The sequence below is a fragment of the Erpetoichthys calabaricus genome, chromosome 13 (genome assembly GCF_900747795.2).
Source record: "Erpetoichthys calabaricus chromosome 13, fErpCal1.3, whole genome shotgun sequence".
Classification (NCBI taxonomy): Eukaryota; Metazoa; Chordata; class Cladistia; order Polypteriformes; family Polypteridae; genus Erpetoichthys; species Erpetoichthys calabaricus.
This window is the reverse complement of record NC_041406.2, coordinates 99,644,911-99,669,459: the sequence shown is the minus strand read 5'-3', so window position 1 is coordinate 99,669,459 and position 24,549 is coordinate 99,644,911. Positions and strand designations below refer to the sequence as shown.

Below are 24,549 nucleotides of genomic sequence, written 5' to 3'. Positions count from 1 at the left end.
ATAATTAAAAAAACCCTGAAAACTTTCAGGGCCAAGCATTTGCCACAATAGAGGAAATCAGTGAGAAGACTAACAGTATTTAACAAACCTGTTAAATTTATAATGTTCATCAGAAAAAAATGAATGCTGTGGATTGTTATTGGCTTCTCGGTTTAAAGTCTATAAATTGTAACAGAGTGTGCTTGAATTAGGCCATCATCTCTTCTGTGTCGTTTATGTTAACCTGGTGCATGACTTTGGCCCTTCACCATGTCTGTGTAAAGGGAAATGCAAAAAGTTGCATTTTGGAAGAAAAAAAATATCCATGCTTAAAGTCTGCAAAGTTCAAACATAACAAGTTTACGTAGCATGAGTTGAATGACAAAGTGAGCAGTATTTTTGCTCCCGGTTTAATGGCTACAGGTTGAGGGTGCTGTTTATTCGAGGCTGTGCTCTTTGTTTGGAATCATTTTTTTATGTGGATATTTCCTTGAAAGTGACACACACATAACTGTAGAGTGGCAAGTTCGTCATTTAGTGGAAGAGTACTGTCATGTGGTCACATTAGTCAGAAGTCGCATAACGGAGGATGTGTAACCAAGGAGGCTGCATGTTACTGTTTTTTCATTTATGCTTAGTTTAGGCTAGGGCAGCAAAAAGATAATGAGTTTGTCTTGGTTATTTTTCTAGGAAGTTCTGTCCAGTATGCAAAGTTAACTTGGACAAATCTGATAAAGAGTATATATGTATTATATACAGTGTGTATGTTTATCTGTCTGGCTATAGGCAGATAGTGAGAGTATGGGAGAGGACACTGGACTATAAAATGGGTGGACCAGGGGAGTCCACCTTTAAAGACTGTATGCTCCCCCAGATACAGTATGTGGCAGTGTTCCTGGACAGGTGCAGTCATGCACACACCAGCAGGGCACACTGGGTTGCTGTAGTCTCATTGGGTAGTTTTTTTTCTTTCCAGAAACAAAAGTGAAAAGAACTATATAAAATTAACCAAAATAAAATTTTAAGCATTAATATCTGTGGGACTGGCTCTTCTTGTCCAGTGCTGTTTTCTACTGTTACCCAAATAGTGCAGGCAAGTTTCTGAATCTTAATGTCCTCTCTGCTGGCTAATTGTCATCCCTGTTAGGATCCTGTGAATAACCCGCACAGGCTGTGTTTTGCCATATCCCCCTTACTTGTGTGTTAGGTGAATTGGTAATTCTAAACTGTCCTCATCTTAGTGTCGAGGGGTGTGGGTCCTGCGGTAGACTACCATCCCTTCTAGAGTTGGTTTCTACTTTATGCCCTGTGACACTGTACTGGGATAATGGGCTGACAATATTATGCATGTTAACGCTGCATTGTGACTTCTGTGGCTTTTGGTATAAAAAGAAGGTGACCCTTAAGCAAAAAACTTTTCTTGTTCATGTGGAAGGGCAAATAAGCTGGAAATGAAGAGATAATTTATTCTGGGCCTTCAAAACCTGGCAAGGGTATACCCATAAAATACTGGTAAATATGGCAACAATTAAAAACTGTAGTGTTTTATTTAGTGGTTCAGAATAGAAATGAAAAAATTTTAAATAATGTTATGTCTTGCGTTTTATTGCAGCATTAATAAGTTTAAAAAAAAATCACAAACACGTTAACAAGTAATACAAATGTACATGATTCAACAGAATAATATAATGCAAAAGTATTCTGAAAGCAATATGCCGAGGGTCTCCATGCAATGCATGGGTTATAGAGACACCTTGTGGACACTCTTGGTACTGCAGCCAAAATCAACAAAACGTGTGTTAAAAAAATTCCCCAAGATATGTGAAATGTTTTTTCTCTTGTGTACCTTTTGTGTCAGGACTGTATAAGCAGATTAATAAACTAAATTATAACTACAGACATTGTGGTTCTACTACTCATCACACTGTAGGTTAATTTTCTTAAAAAAACAAAACACTAAACCGTGCGAGAATCAGATGGATTATGCAAGTATCCCAAAAAATATGGATGAGAAAACCCTGACCTTGCTGCAAAATCCTTTCAATATGCCATGAGTATCAACTCTGCTGCATGTACCAAACATGGTGAGAGTCAAAACATGACAACAATAGGCCATCTATAGCATCACCAGCAGTGTCAGCCCTGGATGGGATGCCAGTCCATCACAGGACTCACTTGCACCCAGACTTGTATGGGTTAAAGTGTCCACAGGTGACATTTATTGGCGATTCTGAGTTCTCCTTCAGTGGTTCAGTGCCAGCGTGACATTTACATTCTGTCTGCCAGCATATGTACATTTTAAAGCATGGGCACCTCCTCCCCTTATTTTGTTAAACTCTTCCGTTGCACCTTTTTATTTTTCACTTAACTGAGCCCCACTCCACTGTTTTTTTTTCTCTTCTCACTGCTTGTTGCACTACGTCTTACTGTCAGTCTCGTAGCTCTTTTGTGTTTTTATGTCAGTCTTGCAAAATCAGAATATCTTTATTGTCATTGTAACAAATACAACAAAATTAGGTGCAATCCCAGCGGTGTCAAAATATAAATAAATATAATTACAAAAGGATAAGAAGAAATAAGGTAGAACACAAACATTCAACATAAGACCTTAATTGCACAAAGATGTCATCTATTGCACTGCTGCATTGGAGGTGTTGAGGTGGCATTCAGTACCCTAATAGTAACAGGGTAGAAACTGTTTTTCAGTCTGTTAGTCTTTGTTTTGAGGCTCGTATAGGCAACAGTTGGAATATGTCATGAGCGGGATGTGAGGAGTCTTTTAAGATATTTTCTGCTTTCTTTATGCTGCGAGAGCTGTGCAGTACATCCAGAGAGGGTAAAGAGCAGCCGATGATCTGCTGGGCAGTCTTTACGATCCGCTGAAGTGTTTTCCTCTGCGCTGAGCAAAACTGATTCAGATTTTCTAATCTATTTAAAGCTTTGTATTCTGCATGCCTTTTACATACTCTTGATAGTACAATCAACTTTTAGTGCAGTAGTTGCTTTTTATGCAAAATTATATCATGGTGGACAATGTAGTCTGAGCTTGACATTTCATTAGAGCAAGAAGGTGAAGTAAACAAGTGTTGCATGCTATTTGTTTTCATTGCCTTTAACAAAGATGTGACAAATACTACTTTTGAAAACGTGTAACTGTAGCATGCTTCTGGTTTCTGCCTTTAGTGGGGGGAAAAAATGGCACGAGTGATTGTTGGATTGTAGTCCACTCTACATTGGGCAGAGTGACCTGCTTAATTTGAACCCTGGTAGAGAGTTCTTTTTTTGTTTTTTGTTCAGTGCACTTCAGCTTACAGCACATGAAAAAGAAACGCTGTATAAGTTGACCTACGTCAGTCCACAGTCATAGTTCAATTCTGCTGATGCCAGTTTGCTTTGAATAACTAGAAACAGCAAGGGTCTAACACAACAACACTACACTATCGGAGACTTTCGTCTTTAGCAATTCTGCTGTACAATTTGGAGTTAATCACACTTCGTGAAAAAACAATGATGTAGGTTTCAACTGAAGAGCTACTTGCTTGATTCTTTCACAAGAGGGCAGCAAACATTTCTGGAATGGTGCACAGCAGAAAATGTCAGTCAGTCAGTCAGTCATTGAGGGCTGCAAATACACGCCTGCTGGCAGATCCTTTCAGTGCTTACTAAATCAACAACCATTTTCTGAACCTGTTTATTCCAATTCAGGACAACAAATAGCCGAAACCCAACAGTGTCAAGAAAAAAAAAATCCTAGATGGGACATGAAACCTAAATATCATTGACGCTTTTTGGGGCACCTTTGATGACAGACAGCTATTCAAGTGATTTTCTTGATTTATCTGATAGGGTGACACTTGTAAATGTCAGATGGCGTCACAGCAACTGTCCCATCATTCCAAGGCTGGCGCTTCAGTGCTGGGGCCTGCCGCTGTTGTTATTGGCTCTTTAGGCAACACCCTGTAACCTTGGAAGTGTGTACTCGATGGACAGACACACCATATTCATCTAAGATAAATGACTCCTGCATAAATGAAAAAGTGGACACACAAGGGTCATTCTTACCATTTATTAGTGATTTCTTTTAAATATCTCTGACTCTTTTTAGAATTATAAAACAAACTTGAGTTATACATGATCTGGAAGGGCAGTCCCACATTTGTACAAAGTGAAGGTTACAGGAAAGGCACTCATTTCATTCTTCATTTTCTTCAATTCAAAAAGCAGTAAACCTCAATAGATTATTTAAAAAATAATGCAGCCCCACAAACGGCCACATATTCTGTTATTACACACTAGTTTTGTTCCTTTGGAATCTTCTTTACAAGTTCAGTGAGTTAAAAACCTGACAGCAGCAACTAAAAACTGTATGAATGACGTCTGTGAATCAGCGCACCGCCTCCCACCTGATACATATGTGACGGCTGGCGACTTCAGCACAGTCATACTGCAGAAGAAACTGTTAAAAGATCCTGAGCTCTTGGGTGGCCACTGTTCACTACTCCCACCACAAGCCCCATTCTAAAACCCTTGGTGGTTTCACTTTTTCCTAGGCCTGCAGAGCTCATTCTCGTGTTTTTTTGTAGTTTGTTTGAATTGAAAGAACAAGTTCATTTAGTTGAACCCTTTCCTCAGGGCCTTGTTCTTGACCATTGCAAACTTGTTGACAAAGACTGTTGCACAGTGCGGCTCCACTAGATATTTGTATGTCTTGATGGTGTTAGGCGGGGGTTCAACAGGCGCCAGCGGAGACTGCTCTGAAGGGAGGCTACAGCTGCTGCCGTGCACCATGTGCTGGCTTGTCCTGGTCACGTAGTCCACAAGTCGGTTATACTGCTGTTCAGAAAGTTTCTCTCTTGCACCCTCAACCTATGGGAAGAACACACAATGGAAGCTAATGATTTAATCCGTTAGAATAGGAGTACTTGCTGATCACGACACAGCGCCTGAGAGTGCTTGTGTGTTGCATGCACTCTGCCATAACAGGCCAAACCACTTGGCTTCATATGTATATGATTGAGGGGGCAAACAGGTGACCCAAAAACTACTCAGGTTATCACCAGCAGGGTGTAGGCCTTTATTACTTACCTCCACGTCACACGCCACTCGCTGCTGCTTTAGCACCACCCTAAGCTGAGTGTCCTGGTCTGGGTCCTGGAAACAATCAACCTCCGTGACTGGGAAGGCCTGCTGTTGTGTGTCCTCGCTGAGGCTGACCACAAAAAGCACCTCTGAAGTTAGCAGCAGACATCCCTCGTGTTCCTGACCCGAGCCGCTGACGATCATCACGTCGAGGGCCATGGACACCTCTGGCCTCCCCAAGGACTGCAGCATTTTCCTGTTTGACACAAAATACATTTACTGCAACATACAGTCTAACCAAGCAGGGAACACAGCAGACGGCGCTCCTTAAGCAAACGAGAGGGGTACCTATTCTCTTACAAATGCAGATGACTGGCAGAGGTGACGTTTCCAGCTCACCTGGGCTGCATTTTCTGGTGATATTCCTTTCCCAGAAATATATGCTGAATTTGAACAGCAGAATAAGAAGCAAGAAAATTCAAGGAAATGTAAAATGAACGTAGCCCCCCCCCCCCCCTCCATCCTCCCCATTGTAGGTGGAGAAGCAAGCAATGGCATGGTGATGCATTATTATTTTTTTTATCTTATTTCTACAGGACGGACTTTGGGCTATTTTGACCTGAACCCCTCTGGCACCCCTCACATGGCAACGAATGCTCACAGCAATATGAAGGTCTGCGAAAACTGCCATTTGTCACTGCAGAGTGAGGACTGAAACATACAAATGGAGATGCCCTCATGTTAACTGGGGTCTTAACTTACTTGACAATATTAATAGACGTTCATAAGATGCGCATTCAGAAGCTGTCAATTACCATCCACTTTACTCTTGACTGGACCCGATCAAATGTGGCGCTTGACACAGGGTTTTCAACACTAGCCGGTCTTCCCACAGGAGCTTCACTGCTCAACCGTGGTAGATCTTGGTGAGCCTGCACACAAATTGCTTTTATGTGGATATCAAAGGCAATGAGAGCTTACCAGACGTATTTCAAATGGCTGTTTGAGGCTTGTGTGGCCTGCCCTTCAATCGGTAGGTAGAGCTGCTTGGGAAGCTGACAGAGTCCTGCCCCATGTAAAATACCTGTGCACAATGACAAAACACACCGCCGCCGTCGTCATTTACATTATCACAATCACACGGTGCTGGTGACACACGACAGGAAATAAACAACACTGAGCCAGTGCTTGTGCCAAAGAGTGAGGGGCTCTGATGTTCAGCTGTGGGCACAACCAGCAGTACAGGAGTGTCAGAAAAAAAACATTTTCTGTATAAAATAAGAGCAAATTAGCTTTAAAATATTTTAAATGGTCACAACAAAAAAAAGGTATGGAAAAATAAACATGAATGACAGGTAAGGACAAGATAAAAAATTTTATTTTAATTCAGGCTTAATCCTACAATATTCCCAAGAGAAGAAATTTTCATAAAATAAATGGGCTATTAGATATTCATAAATCACTGCAAAGTCAATGGAACTCAGTGCACAAATACACAAGTTTTAATGTAAAACAATCTTTGCACTGTAATAATGTAATTTTAAAGTTACTGCAGTGCCAAACCATCCAAATGTGAATGCATGTTTTTGTTTTCCGAGTTAATGTCACACACTGCTCCAACAATGGCACTTCTTTAACTTCCTGCTTGAACACCTTACTGACCTGTTAGCTGTGCGTCCTGACCAGATCTAAGAAGAACTTATAATGTTATATACAGTATTTAATTAAAAAAAAAAATGTGAATGTCAACAAGAAGCTGAGACCCCCTGACTCGCTGGCTACAGACACCAGAGATGTCATCTGACCAAAAAGGCAAGCACTGGGCACTTGGCGGCTTTCTCTGTCCACCTATTGAGAGCAATGGGAGGTCCTCTACTCAGTAATTCCTTCTTGCTTTAACGGGTCACAGATGTCATCAGTGTCTCCACCACTCGTTTTCACATCAGTGGCTTGTGAGAGTGTCATTAACTTCAGCTTGCTGCTCTCAGTAGCATTAGAGGGCATCATGAGAACTGTTCCCATAAAATAAGTTTCTCTTTTGGTGGTCCCGATAAATTTCAATCTGAAACAATCCTGTGGGTGGAGTGGTGCACCTAAGAAACAATGTTGTGGTTTGCGGTACCTGACAGATGATGCAACTCACTAAATGAAGTGCAAGTACAAAGCACTAAACCTTCATGGCGTCTGTTTCACTTTCACGTAACTGGCCATGCTGTACCCTAGTTCTGTTTTTTAATTAGAATTGTACATCAACTGCTTTCAACAAAAGATGCTTTGGATTGCCTTTGTGTTTCAGTTCAGTCAGTGGTTATGTCATTCAATACACAAGACAAGATTTCATATTGACAATATTTTCTATCATGAACTTTGGTACAATTAAATTTTGTCTCATTTCTAACGAGTCCTTCAACTGTGATCCCCAAACCAGATGGACCAGGGTCAGAGACACACTTTTGGGTTATACAGTTGTGGTCAACATTATTGACACCCTCTCATTTTAGTTATACCATGTACAATATCATCTAAAACAATAGGAAATATAACAACCTTTGATCATCAGAATATTTTAATAGGATGTCCAAAATTATACAGCAAAAAACGCCCGATCAGACTGCATTTATTTTTTACACAGACAAAAATCAAAATAAGACCTTTTCAGTATTAAAGGTACTATTCCTTAATACTTGGCTGCACAACACTTTCAATGACAGCAGCCTTCGAATGTTTCGTGTAGCAATCTATAACCTTCATGCACTTTTCAGCTGTTAGCTTCTCACTCTTCCCATTGCAGTTTGTTCAAGCTTTTGAATGTCTGCTGGATTACTTTTACATTTCAATTACTTTAACTTTTTTTAATGATTCTTTTGTGCTTTGGGATGTGTGTTTCGAGTCACTTCCCTGCTGGGGACCCTGATCTTTCAGCCAAACAGTAGGTAGCATGTTCTGCCCTAAAATGCCCTCATGATCATCTTGATCTCTTGATACTTTCAAGGCTTTCAGCCACCAGAAGCAGCGCCACATTATGGAACCTCCACTACATTTAAACTGTAGGCAGGCCGTACTTTTCATCACCTATAAACAAAATCTAGTTTGTATTGCCAAACAGCTGTATTTTGGTTTCATTGTAGGCCTGGGCAAAGATCAGTCATGTAATGTTAGGTTTGTCTTTCAACTGTCAGGTCCTCATTGGCCCAAATGCCCCTAAAGCTTTTCTTGGTGTTGTGTGCTGATTATGGCATTGGTTGAACCCATCACTCTAGACTACTTCTGATTGGTTTAAACCTCTAGATGTTTTATGTGCTGTTTTTCCCAACAGTTCGCACCAACCTTCAAAGATTTTTTTTGATCAATATTCATATTACATCACATCCTAGGCAGTTTTTGACAATTCCATAAGCAGCACATTTCTTGATAACATTGCTAACTGTGAAAACAGGATTGGCAAGTTCTCTCTATGTTGGTGATAATAATTTTACTGATGGTCCTTTGGAATTGTCAGTAAAGAACAGGGAAGGAAAATAATAATTATTAAGAGAATAACACCATCTTGTATTGGTTAACTCACGTCATTTATTAGTTCATTCCTGTCATGTGAGGCCAGGCCAGTTTACTGCAGGGCAGACTACCTATTTCTTCTAACTTTCTGCCCACTTTTTTGAGACGCTGTACGTGAAATACCTAAAATGTAAGGGTGCCAATAATAATGAGCACAACTGTAGAAGGGCTTTTAAAGTGGTACGCATAATTGTGCCATCGCCTTCAGAGATTAAACTGGCCAAAGTTGTCAAAAGAAATGTTGTCTCTCCTCATAAAGGCGTCACTGTCTGCTTACCCCATTCTTTAAATTGCCTGTATTGTTTCAATAGCACTGGAAACTCTGGGATTATGTAACACTTATTGGTCATTCCTTGTGCTTTGGCAGTATTGGAGTGGGTTTTTGGGAAGTCACAAGGGTGGAGCGTTGTTCCCCTGTATAAGAACTGAAATGCACTCACCATATCCTGTCTGGGAGACTAACTCCGCTGCCCCTCCAATCGGTTTGGTGAAAACACCAACAATTCCTTTCCCGACTCCTGAGATGACGCCTTTGGCTTTGCTACCTGCTGATCCTTGTGTCTCAGAGGTCCTCTGGAAGTTCTGCATGGGCTGATCTACGATTCCGGCAATCGCTCCTAAAGCAAAGCAAAGCACATGTCAGTTTGTTTGGTCTTTTCAACATGATTTACCTGCTTTGGCTCTCGTCTGATTTTTAAGATTCTACCGCACACCAAATGCTTTAACCTGTAAATCCCAATGAGGTTACAAGGACTGACCTAACAAACTGATCCCTAGACGAGACAGGCCCTGCCGCAAGCCGTCTCCCAGGCTCTCCGGGAGATGCCGTCGCCACTCCTCCTGCCGGTTGTAATGTTCCTCATCCAGAGACAGACGGTCCATGTTTCGTGCCAGACTGGTGGCCAAGTTGGTAATTGATGTCAAGGTGCCTGAAAATGACACACAGCTCTCTCAGCACTTTGCCCACCCATCTGTGTAACAGACACAACAATGAGCTCCTCTTGATTCATGAAGTCGTACCTTTGGATATGTGCTTCACGAAGGATGTGGTGCCCCGGGACACTCCACTCACAAAAGCCCCCGGGCCTCGAGTCAGCCCTTCATAAGGAAGCCTGAAGAAGTCCGCAATACCGTTGCCTATACTCCTGACTAGACTCGCCGGGCTCCCCAAGATTTCTAGAGAGCCAACAACCCAGCCTGGAATTGGGAAATAAAGAAGAAAAAATAAATTGAGCTCAAATAAACTTGTTGAGGTCAGGATGGACCAGTGGTGTGCATAAATGCCGCAGATTGTGATGCAGATGTGAGTCTTCTGCTCAGTGCAGAAAGCGTTTATTACATTTTCACAGTATCTGTATGACTATCAAAAACACTGATCATTCTGTGTTACAACTTCAATTTTGGATATCATTTCAAAAGAACAAAATCATGCCTGTAATAACTGAGATTTACTAAGTAAAAACCGCGTTGTGTGTTTTTGGGATTTTTAGAGCTACAAATTTCAAACAGTAAAAAAACTCCACATGACTTACAATGCTATGACCAGAATGTCAACATTAATTTCTATCTCAAGCTGATGGCTTGAATCTCCTCACAATCAACATTTTATATCAAGGAGGACCACTGTTAGAGGATTCTGCATGAAATGCTCAGGAGAGCCTTTATGTTCCATTAAATTTTTCTGTTGCTATATATGTAACATTACTCATGAGGCGGACATAACAGCATATGAAACAAACAGTGCTGTGCCAAATTCTTGGGCTCTTGCAAAACAAATGCTGTAAAGCAGTCACGCTTCTAGAAATAATGCCACAAATAGCTTTTACTAAAAGTACCTGCGTGAGACATTGGGACCGCTTAGCTAAACGAACAAGCCTGATGGACTGAAGGCTCTTCTGTTGTTCACTAAATTTTTAAAGTTCTTAATGCTTGCACCTTCTTCTCCAAAATGTAATATCCAATACAAGGATTCCACCCTCACTTTTGTACGGTCTTTATTCAGTCTACCCGAAGCCACACGCTGTCCACTCACACCAAGCAGTCTAACACAACGTGACAGGGAACTGGCAAAGAAGCCCTGACAAAGTTAGGAGGAAAAGTCGACAAAAATGACTCCAGGAAATAAGGCGGAATAAACATTTTTTTTCTGTTACTCAATGTCCGTCACTGACTTTTAGGGCCGTGCATTTACTGGACACTATCCAGAGCACAACAAGATAAGCTGGAACACCAGAATGTTACTCTGTTTGTCCAAGATGACTGCAGGTGGTTTACAGTGAAATGTATAAACAAATGTTATGCAGTTTAAAAGTTTAACACAGTTTCAAAGTCAGCAATCACTGCAAATCTCTATGGGAGAATTCAAAATCATGAAAGGACAATAAAACAGGAAAGGTTTGTTCCAATCAAAAGAACAATCTAGCTTCTTCCACCATGCGCAGCTCCTACACAACATGACCAGCAGCATCCACAACCCTTTAGACGTATGGTGCTGTCCTTGGTGGCACACAAGCCTTTCTGAAGCAGTTATTCCTGAATGATTAGCAGAAGGGTGGGACTTACCGGCACGGAACAACGCTCCTGCTGCATAGTGCATCACAAGGGCATGGATGAGCTGCCGGGCAGTGGTGAAGATGGGCCCTCTTTCAAACACAGAGAAAGACAGGGGCGTGTGATCAGAGGCAATGTAGAGCTTCAGCGAGGCATGAATGCTAACCAGAAGGTTGACTGGTTGAAGAGTTAACTTCTGTAGCTTCACAGGGTGGACCAGTGCTCTGAGGGACTGCTCTACTTGCTCAGGACATTGCAGCCATGCTGAAGAGCCAGAAACCTTCCCTGGGTTACCGTGAAGCAGTCTGTCAGGGATGTATGTGTGGAAAAGCGTCTTGATATAGTAAACAAAGGTGTCTTCCACATAAAGCCTGGCGGGCTTCAGCTCAAATGTCACTTCGTCGACACCGTAAGCAAAGCTGCAAGTGTGAGAGAGCATGAGGCACACCTGCATAAAGCAACTTTCCCTGTACTCCTGGAGACCCCTCAGAGAGAGAGCTGGATTGGAGTCACGAGTCCATTGTGTGATGTCGGCTTTCTGCTCCTGGCAGAGTAACACAGGAAAATGAAAGCTGGCTCGGTTGTAGAGCTGATTGTCCAACTGTAGGCTTCCAATGCACACCTCCAATGTGTACAGTTCAGAGAGCACCTCTGAGGCCACCACGCTAAATTCTGGTGGGGAGAACTTGGAGCTTTCTGGTGCTGGGGTCATGTTGAGCAGGATCTTGGCGAGGGTCAGCCGTAGCAGCTCAGTTGACACCTTATGGTTCGTGATGTCATCGCGCACCACCAGACCCACCTCGCTGAAAAGCACCCTGAATGCAACCACTGGCTTCATAGCTCTGGGGGTGAAAAAAAAAAAAAAAAACAGAATACACAGTGCTGTTGGTCAGAGAGATCAGATTTTAATAATATAACACAACTCCTACTACTGCTTCGAGGACAGACACCCCCCGTTCATTTTCAACCTGTTTGCTGGTAAACAAGCAATGTGGGGGAGCCTTAGAACGGCCAGTCAGGGTGTGGTGTGTGCTCAGGTACTGCAGACCCTCATAAACATTAGGACACAAACACCTGAGAGGACTGAGAAGAGCGGCACAGAGGTCTGACACAAAGAACTACGACTGCAAGGGCAGAGTTTGGTAACAATGACACTTTGTGTACGAGACCTCTACACTGGACAACACTGCAATCGGCAAAAATGTGATTAGCATCAAAAGCACCACTTGGAGAGCACATTATTGATTTGGTATATGGACTGCTCTGAAAACTAATGAATTAACTGTGCAAAGAGATGTCCTGTTACACACGTCGGATATTCCACTGACACCAAGCCAGGATTGTACGGTGGACCTTTAAAGTGTTCCTACAGGAGTGTTTACAGTTCTCATAATAAGAACTCACCCCTGGGAAGTTTGCAGATTTTATTGTTATTTGTTATAAAACATTGCATCACAGTGAATTTAATTTGACTTTTTGGACATTGATCAACAGAAAAAGACTCTTTAATGTGAAATTGTGTGGGACCACAAGCTTTATAAAACAAAATAACTGATCCCGTACACACCACCCCTTTAATATGACAGCCCTAAATCGTCTGTGGTGAAGGCAGATGGGTTTAGATCACCTGTTTGGGGTTTCAGTTGACTTCAGTATAAATGCCGCCTTTCCTAGAAGGTCATGCTTATGGCAAGTCAGTATGGTGGCCTCACCTACACAATGAAGACAAAAGAACATCCCAAGCAACTTCATGTAAAGGTGATTGAAAAGCACAAGTTAGGAGATGGAGACACGAAAATATCCAAGTCACTGAATATCCAGCTAAAATGAGGAAAAGACAAAAGAGTACGGGGCAGCTGTTAATCTGCTCAGTGCAGGCTCTCCACAAAAACTGCATGAAGACCAATGAGCAAATGAGACCTACAAGACTTCAGAAGGAGCTACGAGCTACAGTGGCTGAGGTTGGAGAGACTGTGCAAACAACTGTTCTCTGGTTGCTTCACTAGTCACAGATTTATGGGAGAAGGACAAAGAGAAAAATGCACATTACATCTCGGCCAGAATTTGTCAGAAGATACATGGGACACTGAAGTTCTACGGCTTGAGAAGAGCTTTGGCCCTCAGAATAAATGCCATGTTTGAACACTGCACATTGTCAAAAAATGTCATCTCCACTGTGAAGCATGGGGGTGGCATCATCATGATGTGGGGATTCTACGCCGCACCAGGCCGTGTAAGGCTTGTGAGGGTACATTTAAGGAAGAAAAATACAGGAAAAGTCTGGAGGAAAACCTGCACCTTGGGAGAAGATTTGTTTTTCAGTAAAACAACAACCTCAAACATAAGCCAAAGCTGTGCAGGAATGGCTTTAAAACAACAATGCCCGTGTCCATAAGTGGCCGAGTCAGAGCCCAGATGTCAACCCTGTGAAGAGTCTGGCTGGACATGACAGGGGGTCTTAACTCTCAATCCCCCCCGCAGTCTTACAAAGAAGAAATGTCAGAATGGAGACGTGCAAAACTGACAGAGAGAGATTGACCTGGGCACACAGACTCAAGCCTGGCATGGCTGCCAAAGGTGTGGACTTGAAGGGGTTGGATTTGTACGTCGTCACTTATTTTGTGTTTTCTATAGAATTAATTAATTTGGACCCCTATACAGAGATCTGTTTTCAAGTTGACATTAAAGAGTCATTTTCTGCTGATCAGTGTCAGTGGTTCAATGTTGTAAATCAGGGCTTCTTAAGCTTTGTGTTTTGGTTGTGATTCAGTCTTTGAGACCATTCCTTTTTTGACGCACAGATGATTGTCAGGTATTTGGTTCCCTGTAGCAAATCCCTGTTGGAGATTTGTGATCCATCGATTTGGGGGGGGATTCATGAATGATCATCAGAACAATATCGATTGCTGAAACAACCCACAGCAACCCACTTCACTAACCATAACTGTGACCCAATGGTGGCACCCCATTTTGGGTTGCGACCCATAGTTTAAGAAACCGTGCAGTAAATCAATAAAATATGAAAACTTCCCATGCAGTGAATACTTTTTATAGACCCTGTATGTAGCGTTGGCAGTAAATGAAAAATGTGAAATGCGTTTGACTTTCATATCAGTTAAGTTAGTCGCTGACTGGACCCGACTGTTATGCCAGGCCTACCTTATCTAACATTTGTTGTTTGGTGCTTCACAAAATAGCAAGATAGTTTGGTAGCTTACCTGGGAAAGGTAGTGATGGCTGCCTCTGCCCGTCCCTTGGGTGACAGGATGAGCGTCACTGTGCTGCAGTGGTGAAGCACATCCACATACAGGCAGCCGTATCCCGTTAGAAAGACCACCTGGCAAACAGCAACAAAACGTCTTAATTGAAATCCACTGACAAAATTCATTTCTGTGTCATTTAGGGTCATTAGATGCCAGTGCCCTGTCACACAGACGGGAAAATAAATAATACAGGAAACTCGGCCTGCGCACAAGCATCCTCAGGGTCCCACAAACTTCCAGTTATTCCTGCACGGCCAGTGTCCGTCATGGGAGAACTTCCTGTTCAAGTTCATTGCCAAGCAAATCCCTCTGTCAGGTTCTAAGCACATTTACCAGTTTTGTTCAACTTTTTAACTTTGACTAACTTGTTACTTACAAGTTATTTTATCCTTTCATCTGTTTAGTAGGACACGTGTCCACACACTTTGGTATGTGACGTCAGTTTGAGAAGCAACCTCCAGTTTTGGAAATTGTCTGATTTTGCTGAAAAGGAAGGCTACATATGGCAAAACACCATCTTCCTACACAAAAATAAAATATTTTAGGAAGATAAAGTAGGGCTACTAAAGGCCATGACACATTCAGTCATAGCCTCCATTTTCATAATCTTAACGAGCAATCACATAGTCTGACATACCCAGCAGAGTCCGCACCTCGCTCCCTGTTTTCAGTGGTGGGGCAGGCTGTGCGCGGTGGACGGAGGGACAGAGAAACACACACCAAGTGAAGAAAAATGAATGTCAGCAAAAAAGCAGCCGTTTGTGCAGATGGAGCTGCAGAAAAACACAGGGAAGCATTCGAGAATCCAGAATTAGCCATTTTCACACCTTTGTGATTTTTGTTCTGGGAGGCATCATCAAAAGGGCAAAGCCTCTTCTGATTATATAAGACAATGGAGAAACAGGAGCTTCTGTGGTGCCATCTGTGTTCAAATTCAAAACAGACAGCCTTACTTGATTTTTCACAGCTTTCTGACTGATGAAGTAAATGGATCCAAGCCATCAAAAGAGATGAGTGACCAAATTATCTTTGCATTTCTAGCAGCGTATTTATTTGTTGTTGGCACTTGAAATCCGTGCACAGCTTACCAAAGGGTCTCGGAGTTCATGTGTGAGAGTCGGCACTACTCAAGAAGACACAGCGATTCAATGGCACCTGCTTAACTCAACACACCTATGATGTGCTCAAATAACAATTAAGTTCTAATAAACGTCTAATGCTGTATAATCGTGTGATTTAAGGCAGGAACTTAATTCCTATACACAATGAAACAATACATAGATAAATGATGAATAGATAAATATAGATCAAATAGATCTGTCAAAATGGAGCCAGTAAAATATAAAAAGACAGGCTAGCTGAAATTGAACATACTGCCATTAGAACGTTAACAAGCTTATTACATTGGTAATTCTAAAGGTCTTCTTTAACAGAAAATGGCGAGCCTTTGTACAGTTTTGAAGCTTTAGTTCTGTAGTGCTTTTCGACAATATCTCTTACATCACTAAAATCGATTTTTGGAAGTGAAAGGAGAGCAGTGGAATAAACGAGATCCATTGCTGGCTGACTAGCAGGAAGCAGATTTACCCGTCAGTGTGTCACCTCTGAAATGTGAGAAGAGGGCTGATTGGAGTTCACTGCACAGCAAGTCGCATCTCCACAACACCTAAACTAACTCCAACAAGACTCCATGGCAGTTTGATTTATTTTTATCAGCATCTTTGCTAGTAGAAACACTAAGTGTCTGGAATTACAGAAGCAGCTGGGAGATTCAGCACTGGCATTTTTTCAGCCTCCTGATTCCACTAAAAGACATGAGAGATGTCAAAGAAAGCGTGGCTACTACTTCCATGGATCTTCATACTTGGCTAACCAAACGAAAGCTGCAGCTCCCAAACAGTTCAGAGAAAATGTCAGCCTTTTTGGTCACGAGAAGCTTGAAAACTTGCTGATATTCTTCTCACAGTCTAGGTCAGAAAATGACTTGAACGCTTTATTTCCCTAACAGCGGTTTGCAGAGAATGCACTGCGTGGGCATCATGGTGAGTTACCTCAAATGGAGAAGGTCCTCCAAACAGCCATAACCAGTTTCAAGTGTCTCATGTGAACTTGGATTCAGTACACAAAACAAAATCTAGAAATTCTTTGAATAATACAAACCTGACAAAAACAGCAAAACTAAAAAGACTTGTAGAGATTGGGCCTTCTCAAGAATAGCGAGCACTTGTAAAGCGGAAACAAATGAAGAAAAGGAGAGAGTGGACAGGGCAAGACTGAGTTCATCTTAAATGATATAAAGGTAATAGACGGTCCTGATGTCGGACAAGAGGCGAGACTACGGCAAGAAACACAGCATAAAATAAAGGGAGGACACTTGAGGTCGACACTCTGTTCATAGACACTGCAATCGCTGGTTTTGCATTCTGTACATTATTTTAGTATAACTTATTACTTATTATTTGCCTGACACCTTTATCCAAGGCGACTTACATTTGAGATACAAGTGGTTGCATTTCTTTTGTTTGTCCAAAGAGGCAGATGACGTGACACACTCATGGTCACACAGCGTTAGCAGCTGGATTTGAACCTACAGCCTCAAGATTGGAAGCCCAAAGCCCCAACCGCCATGCCACACCGCACAGTCCCCTCCATATGCCCCCAACACACTACGATCACCCACTATGTGCTACTTTTTAAGATGGAGCGCTTTTCGTCCCTCCCTGAATGAAATTAAAGCTCTGATTTTGATTTTAACATTTGCATTTTGCTGCAGCAGTGTGTTAAAAATGAACAAACTCAAAAGCCTGCTTAACCTGAGTTCCGGGGCAGTTGATGTCGATGGCGTTACTCCAGTCTTCTTTGTCTGCGCAAGGAGTTTTCAACAAGATGCTAGGCAAAGTATCCTTGCTCTTGCAGTCTGGGAAGCTGGAGGCATGATGGTAGAGCTCGTAGTGTACGGAGGAGTTGGACAGAAGTGTTCGGCAATGAATGTTGAACTTGGGCGAGTCTGCAAAGAGCGGAATTACAAGCATTATTACACATCTGAGGTGTTAAGTCAGTCCAACATGACAGCAATGTGGACAACTAAGAAGAACACATTTATACCACTCTGCTATTAAGTTGTACTTAATATAATGTACTGCAAACGAATAAGATACAGCGCCCTCAGAAACTATTCAGGCCCCTTCACATTTTGTTATATTGCAGCCTTATACTAAAATCACTTCACTTTACTTTTTCCCTCATCAAAGCAACACTCAATACCCTGGAATGAGAAAGTAAAAACAGGATTTGAAGATTTTTCTCAAATGTATCAAAAAGCAACTACTTTTTACATACCACAACAGAATGGAAAAAAGAAAAACGTGGCCGAGACTGGCTGAACTTCGGGGCGAGTGTGTCGGGCTCATAATGTGACCTGAATTTGAGTAAACTGACACGGGCGGGCAACGAGATCAGCGCATGCAGTCGGCTCTTCTGACAAAGCCCATGGCTAGAAGTCACCTAACATGCCATTGGCTTTAAATATGTATAATACCAGTCTGTGAAATGTGTCAGCGTGACAGTAATAATAATAATAATTCTTTGCATTTATATAGCGCTTTTCTCACTACTCAAAGCGCTCAGCAATTGCAGGTTAAGGGCCTGGCTCAAGGGCCCAACAGAGCAGAGTCCCTATTGGCATTTATGGGATTCAAACCGGCAACCTTCTGATTGCCAGTGCAGATCCCTAGTCTCAGAGCCACCACGCCGCCTGTGTGATCAGTTCTCATTCAGCTTAGGCAAATTTATAAATTAATAAAATATACAGTGGAACCTCTAGATACGAGTTTAATTCGTTCCAGCACTGAGCTTGTATAGCGAATTTCTCGTATCTAGAACAAACTTCCCCATTGAAAATAATGGAAATCCAGTTAATCCGTTCTGCACCCCAAATATATTAACATAAAAATCAATTTTCCTAACAAATAACACTGATAAATTATATATACTGTAGTCTACCTTTAATAAATAACACTGGTAAATAATATAACTGATTATTAAAAGAATCAAAACAGGTGTCCAAAGTGCAGTAGAGCATTCAATAAATCTTTAAATAAATAATCCTTAAAACAGTTGTGAAGTGGAGGTTTAAAATACACAAGAATAACAATCCTTTAACACGAGGTTAAAACGTCAAAAGGATGCAGTCTTTAAAAAACAGACGACAATCCCCGGTGCTTCTTCTCTGTTAGCGTCTCACCTGCGGGCTCTGCAACAGGCGAGACACTCTTAATGCAGCTGACCTTCTCTACACCGTCCTGCTTCAGCTGTTTGGCTCGCCTGTTCAGCTACACGCGAGCCTGCACTCGCTCGCTCTCCTGCACCGACTTCCTGCCTGCCTGCCTTCTCTCTCTCTCTCTCTCTCTTTTTTTCTCCCCCTTAACCGGCTCGCGCTTCTCTATATATGCGGGGAGGACATGGCAGCTGCAGCCCATCAGCCACAGGAACAATCATGGATGTGGGCAGTTTCCCACCTGTGCACTTAAGTGAGAAACGCAGACACCGCAGATCGCGGCTCGCAACTGCTACCACGCCCCCTCGCTAAGCCGCGAGCTATACCCACAGCCTGGCTCGTGGCTCGTTACGCGAGCCAATGCTCGTATTTAGATCTCAATTTTTCGCTCATACTTTCCTCGTATTTTGAATTTCTCGTATACAGAGGTGATCGTATCTCGAGGTTCTACTGTATATATATCTAATATAAAAGTAAAAAGACAGTCAAGTATGCAACTTTAAGGACTGTCAGCATTTTTCTTACTGAAAAAAATAAAAAAACAAATACGATTCCATTTCCTCTTCAGTAATATTGAAAACCTCTGAACGTTGTGGCTTGGTGCACAACAGACATGTGGGACTGTAACCACGTTGGAGATTACGGTTCACGGTCAGACACGTGCTTCCCGACAGTCAATTTTACACGAACAAACACTCAAAAAAAAACAATGAACTCGATGAGGGTGAGCAGATTATCAGGACTTCGAGGACGCTGGCCATGAAGATCAGATGTTAAATGTTCTGCCTGTTGGGGAATGAGAAATACTTGACTGTCTTAAATTTCTGTAGGTACCACAGCCAGATAATAGAAAATGTTTACGTTCTCAACACATTTACTTCAAAACGCATGACTGCTCAAGGTGTCTGAAGGGTCCCCACACTGGCTTAGACTTATAGAGCTGACCAGACAAAAGAAAAGACAAAGGTCACCAAACACCTCTAAGGTTCTCCTTCAGCAGGAATGGCACCGAGCACCTATTGGTGATTATCATCCGGGGGCTGGGGTCTTCTTTTAGCAGGATGTAGTCGACTCCCAGATGTTCTTGTTTGGTCAGGATGATAGCTCTGAAAGAAAGCAAAAACATGGCAGCTGTTCAGCAGCAGTCCTTTCATGCACAGAACCGAGAAGTGGAACGAGTACAGGAACATGTGAATTCAATCTTGAACAGCTGCTGGCCTTTCAGAAATGTGTAATTTAATTCTGCTCTTAACCCTGGCACAACACAGTCTTCCCATGAGGCTCTGTTGATCGTAATGTTCAAATTGCACCTGAAGTCCCACCACTTCTTTTTCCTTCATGGCGGAGCCTCTCTGTGTGTTTCTTATTTTCTTTTCTCCCCCTACTGTACTGATTTGGAGGTGCTGTGCAGTTTACCGACCCTCACTGCCAATGCTCTTTCACGTCTGTGCCGGGCCTTTGCTGAGTTACAGTCGTTGGTCAGGCCATGCAGACAATGAAGCAGGAATAATTGGAACTTTTATGATTACAAGATGCAGGAAAAAACAGAACACGTAGCCAACGTTTGAATACCAAATAATGCCATTCGGTTTTGCACAGCTGTATAAATTATATTTCCGTTTTATGTTTGTTACTTAATATAGTAACCAGTCTTTAAGACAAACTGGGCTCGGATGGGCTCTCCTGATTTATTTTTTCTGTTCTCTTTCTACTAGATGGTCTTTTATCACTTTTACAGGAATCTGGAGGGTGATGCTTGGCAACATGTAAAGTGTTTTTTGGTTTTTAGACTTATAATAAAAAAAACCAAACTAACAAATATTTGTATAAATATACGTTAATGTCTTTACAGCCACGTAGGACGCATAATCTCATTTTTTTTTTCCTTTTACTGCAGTTGTACTGCATTTCCATTTCAAAAGCATACTCTACATTATTGAGCACGTGAAGAGAATACAACGGGTAAGAGGATACAGTCAGTCAGAGTATGAAATGGCCATTACAGTCATGGCGCTGTGCTAAATCTAATAAACACTGGCCTTAATTAGCAGGGCGGGGAATACGGTCAGAAAACAGTCAGGTACCTTTAAGACCTTTTCATGGACCAGAAGAGAAGATTATTACACAGATAAGAGATAAAGAAGGAGAATGAGGCAGCATGGAGGTATCTCTTATAGTTTATTATTCCAAGCTGGTTGGCTAAGTGATGTCCAGATGTGATCCATCCCTTGCACAGCCTTCTCTCCATGACTCCTGCTTAGCTAACCACAGTCGGCTGCTTTGGGTCAAATCACCGTGGCAGGTCATTCGTAATTGGTATCGACCGCCTACAAGGCTCTTCAGTGACTGGCAAACTTTGAAGTAGCAGTTTTAAAAAGAATCAGGAATATTCATAAACTATCATAAAAAAGTGATATCTCACGTAAGAATTACAACTGAGAAGGTTTAAAATATAAAGTTACTTATTTAAAAAATAAAAGGTAAAGACTGAAACAAGGAGAGCATAAAAGAACAAATGAAATGCCACATTTATGTGGGCCTGTGGTTTGCAGGTGTCAGGGTGCTTATTCTTTATTGCAGACGTAACATCACCCAAGTATGCCCGACTTGCCCAGGTTTATTTTCTAGAAAATTCTAAAGTCAAAGTCATCATTTTCCTCTCATCTATTGGCACCTGGCCTTCAGAGAATTAAGAACGTCCGTACTCTTCAAGAGATGCAACCCTACAGACGCCTCCGTCTGTCACGTCTCTGCTTTGTGTGGCCTTCTGGCTCCAGATTGTCCAGATGGGTTGCTCTTTTTCAGGCCCCTTCAGTCACCGCTGTATTAACTCTCTGAATGGTTTCAGTAAGTGGTGCTCAGGCTCTACCAGTGATGTCGGCACTTCTTATTTGTCCTGACTGGCCACAGTATTTAGGGTTTGACTGAGCAGCACTTATGTGCCAGCTGGATGGCCTTAATGTTTATTTGTTTCATTTCATTCAGACAAGGAAAAAAAAAATTTTTTCCAACTTGAACTAAGGAAAGAAATGGATGAACATTGAAGAACAGTGTTGAGGGTAACGAATTAAAAGTGATGTTTATTACGTAACCACATTACTGTTTAAAGTGAAGAGGAACGTAATGCAATACATTTTTTATTGAAGATAAAAGAGCTGCATTACTTAAAAACAAACAAATGTGTGACTGCATTACTACCAAAGGGTATTCCTGATACGGCAAAAAAGAAAAAAATTCACTGCGTTATTTCACAGAAGTATTGCGTTTATTTTGTAATGTGAATATTTGTGCTCCAGCCACCCGGTGACAGCTAGTGAGGAAGAGCTCAAGTGCGTGCGTAGCATGCAGTCAAGTGAAATAAACTGAACCAGAAGTTCTAAGTATACATTTAATGCTGCCTGTGCTGAGGGGTACAATTAGGCCGGGTTTATACTTCACACGACGCATACTCCAGCGGACACTCCTGCTACACAAGTGTTTTACTGTTTATACTTGCGCGTGTACTTTACGTAAATCTGGAAGAATCCAGCAGGTGGCAGTGTGAGATATTATCACGGCAAGTACAGGTTCAGCTTCGCTGTGTTGTGAATTGCCTGGAACACCCATTAAATTCCGATGATACCTTACCGAAAATATCTCTGAAAAGGATGTTTAATGATTAAATCCATCAATCCAGGGATGTTTCCATTCCAGCAGGCATATTGGGCACAAGGCAGAAACAATCCCTGAATGGGGCATCAGCTCATCGCAAGGTGAATACAAGCACTCACACACACTAGCGTCATTATTGTGTCACCAAATCTGCATATCTTTGGAAGGAAACGGGAGAACACTGGAAACCCAGCAGGAAAACATGTGAACTCCATGCATGAACACCGGCGACGTGACTCATTGCGAGACATCAGTGCTACCGCTTCGCCACCGTATCACCCCATGTGTGTAATCATTAACAATATTCATTATTTAAACGAAATTAACGATTTGTCTGTAAAATGTAACATACATACTTTAATGCATTTCATCATGAAAGTGATATCAAGTATAAATCTAAGGATTCTAAATGCGCAGAGAGTTGGAATATCATACATTTAATGTGTTCCGTGTGGTGATCTATTGCTGTTTGGTCAGGAGGAAGCCCCAGAAAAAAAGACAGCACAAAAGATGGTATGTGAGACTTTTAAAATGTATCATGTCATTACGATCAGGAATATGCGACTCTCCAATTACACCGGGGGGGTAAACGTTAACATTATTCAAAGATATTGTCTGTTATACCTGCATTGTTATCACTCTTTAATTTAATATTGTTTCTTTATCAGTATGCTGCTGCTGCAGTATGTGAATTTCCCCTTGGGATTAATAAAGTATCTATCTATCTATCTATCTATCTATCTATCTATCTATCTATCTATCTATCTATCTATCTATCTAAAATAAAATCACCACATATACATCTGTATGTCAGCATTTTGCTTCACCACATCAAACCATTCATCAAACATCGAAGCGCGCACACCGATCTCGTAGGATCCACAGAGTGGCTTTCTGTCACATGTAGCTAGTAAACAGAGACTGTGACGTCACATTCCGACTTTTAGCACACTGCAAAAACCGACTTTTTTTTTCTGGTACTGCAGCTCGCGCACGCGTCGTGTTAATTTCTGAGGACCTGCTCAGAGGACGCATCAAATGAATGCTGGGAACGCGTGGCAGCCATGATGTGTGTATGTGTAGGCGTTCTGAGCGCGAAGTATAAACGAGCCCTTAGTCTGCCCAGCTTAGTAACACAGGGAGCCAGTGGTCATCACAGCAGCACCACTGGGTGTCAGGAAAGAAGCAAACCAAGCAGAAAAGAGTCAGTAACAGGACCCTCCAAAGACACAGCCAGCTTAGCTGTAATCCGCGGAAAGAGTGTGACCGGGTGGTGCAGCGGCCAGTGTTCATGCTGCAGATCTTTGGGGGCTTGTACTGGAGATGGATGTTGTGTACTTTATAGCTCATAAAGGACTGAACACGTTCATAAAACACAAGAAAATGATTACGTTTTGCTGCGTTTCTGGTCAGTTTGAAGGTTCATATAGGACTAGGATTTAATAAGAAATGCTGGCCAGTGACGTGTGCAGTTTTTTCATTGAAAAGAAGAAAAAGGAACTCAAAAGTACTGCACTGCCTGTAACAAATTAATTTTTACAATAAGGAACTACATATTTATCATCTACATACATAACTACATATTTAGTTTCTTTTATTTATATAAAGTAACGTAATTAAGTTACTTTTGAAAGTGACAATCCCCAACTGATGCACATGTAAGTCTTCATCTGGTAACTTGTTAAGTGTGATGTTCAGAAAGGTTAATGGAATTGGAGTGAGATGGCTGCACAAAACAAAGTGGAAGTCATTGAAAGGCCATTAGAGTGGTGAGGGAACCAGAAACAAAGTAAAGAGCTCAATAAACGGCCACCCTCATTATAAAGGTAAGCAGATTTCTTCTGTAGTATAACAATTTGACGCCAGCCTACGTATAATAATGACTTTAACTGGGTTTCCACTGCTAGGCACCTTTCTTCATCTAAAATGCTCAGGGACCCTCCAAGCCCGCAAGGCATCGCCAACTAGCCCTCCAGCCTGGGAAAGGCCATGTGCCCAATGCCATAGTGGTGTGCGGTCCAATGATATGAATGATGAGTGATGAGTGATTGTATTTAACCAGGAGTTAATAAGAATAAAAGAGTTAAAGCAAATGAACACTAAAACACGTGGAGGTAAATAGATTAGTCACAGAAAAACCAACGGACAGCATGGACTCAGCAAGCTGCGTGGGGTTTGGATGCAGGTTCTGGCAGT

General features: G+C 41.9%; 1 protein-coding gene across 4 annotated transcripts in view; it reads right to left on the bottom strand.

The window, feature by feature from the left end:
• Window positions 1-4,031: 4,031 nt before the first annotated feature.
• Window positions 4,032-24,549, bottom strand: part of LOC114663785 (intermembrane lipid transfer protein VPS13B-like) — a 908,960-nt gene continuing 888,442 nt past the window's right edge. For all 4 annotated transcript variants that reach the window (XM_051935847.1, XM_051935848.1, XM_051935845.1 and 1 more), the window contains exons 53-62: window positions 19,681-19,808; window positions 17,240-17,433; window positions 14,382-14,500; window positions 11,176-12,005; window positions 9,634-9,810; window positions 9,372-9,542; window positions 9,054-9,230; window positions 6,040-6,142; window positions 5,065-5,314; window positions 4,032-4,845 (exon numbers count right to left, since the gene is read on the bottom strand). In XM_051935847.1, coding sequence (XP_051791807.1) covers window positions 4,591-4,845; window positions 5,065-5,314; window positions 6,040-6,142; window positions 9,054-9,230; window positions 9,372-9,542; window positions 9,634-9,810; window positions 11,176-12,005; window positions 14,382-14,500; window positions 17,240-17,433; window positions 19,681-19,808 — 2,404 coding nt within the window. In that variant the 3' untranslated portion in view covers window positions 4,032-4,590. The remainder of the gene's footprint in view (window positions 4,846-5,064; window positions 5,315-6,039; window positions 6,143-9,053; window positions 9,231-9,371; window positions 9,543-9,633; window positions 9,811-11,175; window positions 12,006-14,381; window positions 14,501-17,239; window positions 17,434-19,680; window positions 19,809-24,549) is intronic.